This window comes from Berghia stephanieae, chromosome 6 (assembly GCF_034508935.2).
Source record: "Berghia stephanieae isolate SIO BIC M18660-M18661 chromosome 6, UCSD_Bste_1.3, whole genome shotgun sequence".
Classification (NCBI taxonomy): domain Eukaryota; kingdom Metazoa; phylum Mollusca; class Gastropoda; order Nudibranchia; family Aeolidiidae; genus Berghia; species Berghia stephanieae.
Window position 1 is genome coordinate 18,156,940 of NC_088365.1, and position 10,000 is coordinate 18,166,939.

The 10,000-nt window shown below is 33.2% G+C and overlaps 1 protein-coding gene across 1 annotated transcript in view; it reads left to right on the forward strand.

Moving 5' to 3' along the window:
- The window catches only part of LOC144974598 (uncharacterized), a 21,893-nt gene that overhangs the window by 7,574 nt on the left and 4,319 nt on the right, over positions 1-10,000 (forward strand). The window contains exons 5-6 of the mRNA XM_078917619.1: positions 2,870-3,073; positions 3,741-3,898. Coding sequence (XP_078773745.1) covers positions 2,870-3,073; positions 3,741-3,880 — 344 coding nt within the window. The 3' untranslated portion in view covers positions 3,881-3,898. The remainder of the gene's footprint in view (positions 1-2,869; positions 3,074-3,740; positions 3,899-10,000) is intronic.

A 10,000-nucleotide genomic window follows, 5' to 3' on the forward strand; every position in this document is an offset into this window, starting at 1 on the left:
AATATAAGATACGCAGACGATACGGTACTCATTGCAACATCAGAAATCCAACTTCAAAAGATTGTTGACAAAGTGGTAGTAGATAGTGAACCCAAGGGAATGGAAGTGAATATCACCAAAACGGAATGCATGGTAATACAGAAAAACCCCGAAAACAACAACACCTGCAATATAACGATTCACGGCGAGCAACTTACCAACGTAGAAAGTTTTAAATACCTAGGTTCAATAGTGACAACAGATGGAAGATGTAACCGAGACATACGAGCAAGAATAACTCAAGCCAAACAGGCCTTCATGGACCTGGGAAACATTTTGAAAAACAAACAGATGTCGTTCGGGATTAGATTCCGAGTCTTGAAGTGCTACGTGTGGCCAATCTTGTTATACGGATGCGAAAGCTGGACTACAAATGCAGAAACACAAAAGAACATTGAAGCTTTTGAAATGTGGTGCTTGAGAAGGATGCAGAGAATATCGTATACTGCACACAAAACGAACGAAGAAGTGCTAAAACAAACATACCAACAAAGGAAACTAATGCCCTTAATAGTGGATCGACAACTATCCTTTTTCGGACACATAGTAAGGAAAGATAAGAATGAATACCTGGCAAGTTGTGGAAAAATACCTGGTAAACGCGCCCGGGGAGACAAAGAAAAACACTCATAGACCAACTGAAGGGCTTCACCAGCCTAACAATCCAAGAGCTGTTTGAAAAGGCAAGAGACAGGGAGGAATGGAGAGAGATAATTCATGCAGTATCCGAAGCCTGGACCAGGCATGGAACCTAGAAGAAGAAGAAGATATCAACAACAATTCACCAGTGGATGGTTTTACCGGCTTATTTATCAATATTTGCATTAAATTGTTCGAAACAAAACACAAGATAATTCATTCATAATTGATTAAGGATATCCAGCTGTGAGGTAAAATTACAACTGACAATGAATAAGAATGCAGATATCCAGCTTTGGTGTTTAATGTCAGCCAATGACAATGCAAAGATTCCGTCATCATTTATTGATCAGACCAGTGATGTTACCATTAAGGGGCGGTTTGGGTCTAATTAGTAGGAAAATCCTTCGAAGTATTAATTTTGATATTTTGGTGGAAAATGATATTTTATTATCTTAGAAATAATATAATTGAAGTCCAAAGTCTTAAAGGCACGAAAAACACAGTCGAAAATGTACAGGAAGTAAGTGTGAAAAACGGGAAGCTTTTTTGCTATTTTCTCAATATGTCATTTTTCTGAGGGTATGGGATACTGTGTCAAACGTTTCTCGGAATCTATTCAATGAAATTGTCTGAGAATTTACACAGAATTAATGTATTATGTCACATCAGAGAGATTTTTTTGATAAGATATGTGAATTGTTAATTATAATCCTAATTCTGAATTTTTAAGGTCAATTTTGTCATAACATTTCGATTCTCAACTTTGTAATGTTCTAGTAAAAATTCCGTAAGCTACAGCCGTAAAATCTGTCTATAGGGACACAGTATGGTACAATGTGGACAAGAGGGAAGAATATGGAGGTCATTCCTTCATTAGTTTTTTGTGGAACATTTGCCACAAGATTGTTATATTTTTTAAAGTCAGACCCCAAGTTAGGTCGCAAAATAGGTATCAACACAGATAATTAAAATTGTCACCATAAATGTTGTTTTTTAAGCTATAATGATGATACAGAATGATTAAAACCGCCCAATATTAGTAATTAATTTTTTTTTTAAAGACCCAAACCGCCCCTTAAATTATCAGTCAACATCATTGTTGCCAATGTATGGAGAATGTGTGATGTGGGGTCAAGTGAGGGCATTGCACCATCTGATCCAGAGTCCAGTCAACACTCCATATTTTGAATTGAGGAAAAAACTGCCACTAATGATTATACTTATACCGAATTCCCTTAATTTTTGTATTTATTTCAAATTCCATTGTATTTATTTTCCAACAACACGTTTTTATATTTCACTTTCTAAACTGCATTACACAGTTTCTCTCCGCCTCCCCTCTTTTAACTTAAAGTACTGCGCACCTTTTAGAAATATCTATTATTCTATTTTAATTCGTGCTTCCTTAGAAAGGGCATACTATTTCCTGCCCATCAATGTTTTGTTTATTTAGATATCTTGACAACGCCTCTACCACACGATCTCATTCATCTGTAGTGTTTCATTCATCCTGTTTTGTTGATAAAGGGGAAACCCGAAACGTTCATTTGATCTGCTTTTGTAATTAAATCGAAGCTCATTCATCTTTAGTGTTTCATTCATCCTGTTTTGTTGATAAAGGGGAAATCCAAAAGGCTCATTTGATCTGCTTTTGTAATTACATCGAAGCTTACATTCAAATTTACATTGTTATTTATTTTGAATTGACAACAAGAGATATTCTTTTATCAAGAGCCAAAAATCTAAAACTTTATATCTGCATACTTCTGAACTTTAAATTCCCTTTTTTATTATTACGTTTATATTATTAAGTTATTTACTAGATATAATTCCAGATTATCAAAACTTTGAAAATTATTAAGTTATACTTTTCTTGTCTTTTTAACTTGGCTTAATGTTCCAACTCATTTCCATTTTAATATGTCTAACATTCCTCATTAACACAAGCCTAGGTACACAAATCAGATCTGAATGTCTAACTCAATTATTGCCCTGAATTAACATAGTTGTAATGGGTAATATTTTGTGTTAGTTTGAGAGAATTTCTATTACAAAACAATGGGCCCATCATACTTTGGATTATCAGAACTGCAACTAAGTGCACGTTGACCGAAACCATTCGTACTGATTTACTCTTTATTAAATGTACAAATGCAAATTTTCACTCTTTTTTTTCTTCCAACCTTAGACGTTCCCCATACCGCTCCAAATATTGTAGAAATGAAGTGTAAACCACCCTCAGTTCCCAGTGACGCAGTCATGCATAGTCGTCCTAGGTCTTCATACAAACTTGGCGACGTAGTGACCATGAGATGCAATCGAAATAAGTTTTTGGTGACTACTACATGTCTAACCAATGGTGAATGGTCCCGTGTAGGGTATGCTTGTACAGGTAAGATGTTACACTTAAAACACTATTGTTACAGAAAAATTTCAGCTGAGAATGTAATTTTTTTTTAAATGTTGTAAAACTGTGCCATCCTTTGGGTCCTAATGGATTATGACTACTAGGCCTGGCCAAAGAAAGACAAAGCAAAGCAAAGACCAATTTCTAAGGACTTGACTCGCGTCGCCAAATGTGAAAGAGGGGGTTGGGGGGGGGGGGGGGGTAATCAAATCAGGAATCTAAAGGTCTGAAACAGAATTTCATACCACAAGACCATAATTTGCAATTAACATAATCAACATCATTCGTCCTCTATATCACTTTACTATGAAAAAAAAACCAAACGTTTAAATAATTTTAGCAAGAAGACTCGTCCTTCAAATATCGATCAATAAAAGAATCGCTCATCGTGTCAAAAACTCCAAAACCAAAAACTGCGAAGTCTCAGATTTGAGAGTTTTTGACAAGGTGAAGGAAAATTTAATTGGTCGATATTTGAAGGATGCGTTTTCTGTCCACAGTTTAAAATCTTTGTTTTTTTTTTTTTCGAGTACGCCAGTATAGTGTATGGTGTTTGTTTTTACTCTTGCCGACTGTGACAACTTATCGTTTTCTACTTTTCGTATGATTAAACAGTGCGTACATTAATAAATTCTACTTTTTATTCTGACAGAGTGTCCAATTGGCTACAAACCCTATAAAAACACTTGCTATGGTTACCTCAACAAGCAATTAGACTATGACGCTGCTAAAAAGGAGTGTGCTACGATTGGAGGACATCTACCACGGCCTGAAAGTATTGAAAGAAAATGATTTTATGAAAACTGTAAAGTAAGTCAAATGTGTATCATGACACTAAACTTTTGGTGAACCTCAGTGAGATAGCTCGTAGCCATCGTTATGTTATAGCCTGACACTGAAATCTAAAAAGACTGGCATTTTGACGTCTTTATTTGTTTTTTGCATGGCTAAGTGAGTTGTCGTTAGTAGAGCCCATGGAAACAAGTTATTTCATTGGTTGAACTATTGAAAATAACTCACGATTTGTTTTCTTTTGTGGCCAAAGACTGGCATTTTGACGGTATTGTTTGTCAGTATCAGGCCATAACTTTACGAAGGCCACGGACAGCTAAAAACTGTGAAAATGTATCTATTTCTTACCTTATTCAGTCCAGTGATGTTTGTACGATAAATATGAGTCGGGTTAACTCTTTTACCCTCATTGCCAATAAACGGCCATTTGGCATGGAATAATTAGGTTTATCAATTGTTTTGTTTGTTTGTTTGTTGTTTTGGCGTTTTATTAAATATTACTAACTTTTACCTGTTTAACAAACATAATAAGATGCATAAAACTATTTTTCACCTCAAACTGGCAAGACAAAGTGAACTTTTAAACGCTACGTGGTAGAGAGATTTTACCACCTGTTTAACAGTTTGTGTAATTATAATCATAACCCCATCCCTGTTTACATTTATTGTATAATATCGAAACTGCTATATAAACATATGGGATTATTGTTTTATTTTACAATTTTATATGAATAAAAATCCTAATAATAGTTGACCTAACAAATGTTTGTTGCCATCATGATATGTGCTGTAGCCAAGGAGAGAGAGAGAGAGAGAGAGAGAGAGAGAGAGGAGAGAGAGAGAGAAATATATATATATATATATATATATATATATATATATTATATATATATATATATATATATATATATATACTACTACTACTACTACTACTACTTGTACTGCTACTATGACTATGTGTAAACAATATGATACACACATGCACACTCATTCACTCACACACATACACACACACACACACACACACATACACGGAGTCCATCGCCGTTACCCTATAAGAATCCTGAGTCACGGCACCAAATTAAGATACATAATGTGGGGTAGTTGTACACATATGTAATGGCTTATGATTGTATAGTGGTTTTTTAATAGATGGTAATATTATCCTTTGCGTTGTGTTGTAGATGTTAATAATGACGAAAGAGTTTAAGGGCCGGTGATGATGATTGAATGCACAACATCAAAACATTCAAATAAAAGTCCAGATTCCAAGTTTCATTTCTTACAGTTTTATTTGTTGTGATAAATTCCAAATCCAAATCATGATTAATTCCAAATCCAAATCAAATAGCATAGTCATAATTCAATCAGTTTCATAAATTCCAAATCCGTAAAATCAATCCAAATGTTAAGTCGTTTGCCTAAGTAACCATTTTCTATATACGTGAAATATTTCTAAGTTCGTAAATGCAAATAAATGATGGTGAGCACAATAGGTTTAAAGTGTGCAGCTCATGGTCAAGTTGAATGCAGAATTCCAAAGGTAGAATGAGAATCCTGTTTTCCTCGAAACATCCTATTTTATCCCTATCAAAATTTTACCCACAGTTCCATTGTTTCCACGCCCCTTGCAGTTTTGACAGTTCCCTGTCAGTCTATAATCCAACCCCTAAGAGTAAGACCAAATCATAATCAAACCTGAAACGTCAATTCCTACATATTGATGTTAAACCCCGCCTTTTATGATATAACATTATTTTGATAAATGCCCCTTTCACCTGTTTCAACACCCCTAAACCAATTTAAGAATGATTGATTAAATAGTACTCAACATGATAACCTGTCCAGTAACTTTGACATAATAACTGCCCAAACCTATCATGCATGGACCAAGTTTAACTGATATGCCTGCATTATGTACTCACTAAACCCATTTGCTGATATATAATTGACAGTTTGCACCAAATGTCTTAGATAACCTTTTGCATAGGCTTACTCTCTTACATACGCCCCTTTCTTAGAATTTAAATTGACTTAAAACAATTTCAATTTAAAAAAAACAGTAAGAGATTAAATATATATGTAATGTTGAATTAAAATGTAATAAACAAATGTAAGAAATAGTCTATTTAAAAAAAATGATAAATACTTATACCAGTTAAATATTTTAAAACTTTAAATTTTAAATTCTAAAACACCAAAGTTGATTACAACATTTATATATATATAGATTATAGGTTTTAAAGTATTAAATTCACAAACATCAAATTTGATTACAACATCTAAATAGATATATATCGATTATAGATTCTTTTTTTTTCTCTCAAATTACAACATCAACAGTAAGGTATCTATCATTTAAAAGTGATTAAAATTTAAATTTACCAACACCAAAATTGATTAAAACATTTATATATTTATCAATTATACTTTTAAGGTATTACAACATCGACAGTAAGATATCAATTAATTAAAAGTTCAAAGAAAAATTATCTTTTCACCTTAAATTCCACCTTCATAGCAATAAAAGTGTTTAATTCTCGTCATCTCCCATCACACATAAATAGTATTGCATGAAAAAGGATGGTTCAGTTTCCATTTGTGATATACTCACGTTGAATTATTCAATCTCAAATTCAACTCTATACGACATGGGTGATAATCTCAGCTTCCATGTATGTTTACTCATTTCCTGACATATCAAAACCAATACCTTGTATATTCCCTTATATTGTATGATTCCATTTAAACAACATTATTACATTAATTCCTACTTATAATATGTGGTACAAATAATGTATTATAGACATCTAGATCCATATACGAAGGATTACATTTCAATTAGTAATAAAAAAAAAATATTTAAAAATAAATCATAATAATAGCATTATCATCATTTTAAAATTCAAGGTAAAGTTATTATCATTCATTGTTCATTGTTGATGTTTCAATTTTTTTGTTTTTTGCTTTTTAAGTCATCAAGGTGTAGTTTACAACTACATTGATATCAAATTGTTCTTTGTGGTCATCCATCAGGGGTCACATTTCTCAGTAATCCGTTCGTTTCGAGAATGGTCATCTTGTAAAATTTCAGTAATTGTTAATTAGTCATTGTCTCCATTTAGAATGAGTTTTCATGTAATGAAAAAAAAATATATCAACTATAAGAGTTGAGGTGATTGTATCTAGTCTACGTGTTGCATTGTTGTGTGTGTTATGGTCACTGAATAGCCCAAGTGTCATAAATTCACTTTATTTATTGGTAATTAATTAAACACTTTTTCCTCTGTAAATGTCTTAGAATTATCACAATAATGTCTTCACATTCAAATATTTAGCGTTGAATAAATAATCAAACAATAGTCTGTCCGGCTTGTTCACATCACATATTTAGTGTTTGTAAATAATCAGTCATTAGTCTGTCCGACTTATTCATATTTAGTACAGTGTAAATAACTAAATAAGTAAAATCTAACATAGCATGTGATTGTGGGCTGTTACTAAAGTGACCAACTTTTGCAATTAGTGTGTTGTATTTGTTCGAGTCTTTTGAATTGGGACGAAAAAAGACTCTACAGGTAGCAATCGTATGCTTAACCTGTTGGGTTGTTTCTTGGTCTTGTGACGTCGCTGTAATCCATTCATCTCCGGCATCTGGGTCGATTCTCCTCGTAGATATTTGTGGTTGTCTTGTGTATACGTTGAATCTCATTGTAGATGAAATTGTAAAAATTCAAGATTAACTGTGTGCGAGATCTTGAATTTAAATGAAGTTTGACTTAACCAGCAAGTCAAAAGAAAGTTGTGAACTCAGCCATGTGTTTGACAAAGAGTTCGTGTGTAGTAGTCGACAGAGGTCGTGTGTTGTAATTGTTGTGTTTGTTAATCGAGTTTCGATGAGGTGGCATGTAAGTACACACCAGGTAGATGATGTAATCTTGCAGAGTTCCGGTGGGTGACGTGAGTCTACACACCAGGTAAAGGATGTAACAATAACGTAGTCTAGTAGACTATGTAGTAGGGTCGAATAAGGTCAACAATATTTTCGTTATTTGAACGCAGGTTGTTGAATATCATACGATAATGATTCCAAGGAAATCGCTCATGTGGCGTTTTGCGATACTTTTTTCTGCATTGTCTTATATACGTATATAGCCTTTATCTTTTATAATGATACTAAGACAGGCTTTATTATAATATTCAATGTTTATAAGTTGTAGATATGGGTGCTGCACACTTGTATATTGACATAAGTTTAAATTTGAATACGCTCACCACTGTATATGAAGGAAGTAGTATTGTTCACAATTGGACATCATTTTGTAAAAACAATCGTATCTTGAACGTTTATGTAATTATTGACATCGTACATCGTTGGGTATTGTTGTCGTAGAAGTAAATACAAGTAATCCAATTGTTCAATAAAGAATGTAAATATAAAAAGGTTCATGGAAGAAATCTGTGTTGATACAGATATTATTTTATGAATTCTGTCAAGTTTGTATAAGTTGAAAGGTACGATGTAATTGAGGTTGCTGTGTAGTTTGTAGTCTGTACATTGTGTTGATTCTGGACGTATCAATGACGTAGTGTTTTGTCGAGATGCTTACTCCATTTCAAGGTATTCGTGGATAGACCAAAGGGATTAGGACATTTCCCGACCTCTGTTGTGGTTGTGTTTGAGTTGGCTCTGTCGTTGCCATCAGCGTTCCCGTTATGACTGATGTTTTCAAGTGTCCTCTTTCGTGATGACTGTATAATGTTTTAGTGTAAACCACAGAGTTCAGTCTTTGGTGTAAACACTACTTCTGTATTTGATTAACTCGAATTATTCCCCTTAGAAAATTCCCTAATTTAATAAACAATGATTCTGTTTATGTTATCGTAGCACTTCCTACCATTTCAACTGATTGCCGAATGATTACACACTTAAGATTTGACAATTGAACATAACTTCTTCTTCAACTCAGTTACAAATTTTATGATATAAATGTTAAATTCAAACCACGCAGTAAATATTGATTACAATTACAACAGCAAATCGATAGGAGAAAAATATGATAATCAAAATATTCGCAGAAACGATATACACTCTGGTCAATAAAAATTCAATGTCTCACACCTTTGCCCTCGGCTTATAATAATATTCATATAACTCATTGCGATGTAATCTCGCCTCTTAATATAGCATTGATAAATGTGTGCGCTTTAACCACGCGCCTCGTATTTATAAAAATTATCCGCATTCTGTATTCTTTCATAATGTTAAACCGTGCGCTTTAATCAAACGCAAAATAAAATATTCCCGAACGCCTCATTCCTTCGTCTCGTAATTTAAACCGTGTGCACTTTAATTACCGCGTCTTACATCACTGCGCTTATTTACCCACTATGCATTTACAGCATTTTACCATATGGGTTACTTATAATTCGCTGATTCTTAACAAGTTAACCACTTGTGTCACAAATATTATCAGCTCACATGACATGATAATGCATTTTCAATATTTTGTTATTCTTCTGTAATAACATTTTAACTCCCATTACAAGACATCAGTCTTTCATAATAATGAATACTCCGGCATTTTATTTGTTCTCCGACTTTAAACCAAAAGTCCGTTATTCCGTTATTATGAGAATATGTCTCCTTTTAAAAATCACGATGAAACGCGTTTCAAAACAAAACTAAACAAAACAACGATTGACTCATATTCCGCATAAATGATTTCAACTTAATTTCCAGTGATAAAATCCAAATGTCTTATGTAATCTATTATAACGCCATGTCTCATTACACAACTAAATAAGCTCTGTTGTCGATTACTTGGCTGCGTTAACCACACATTTATTACCAAGAAACAAACAGATATAAAACTTTGCTCTTTGTCATGAACCCATGAATCTCAAAGAGTCAATATCAACCTACCAATTCATCCCTACCGACGGGAGAAAAATATAATCAATGATGTTGTAATATAACAATAAATACCATAAGACATTTTTCAATTATCAAAACTTATAATTTACGTGTTGTTATTGCCATCATCTTCTTGAGTCATTTTGACAGAAAATAAAAACGTAACAACATGAAAGAATGACAAACTGTTTATGTAATTCCAA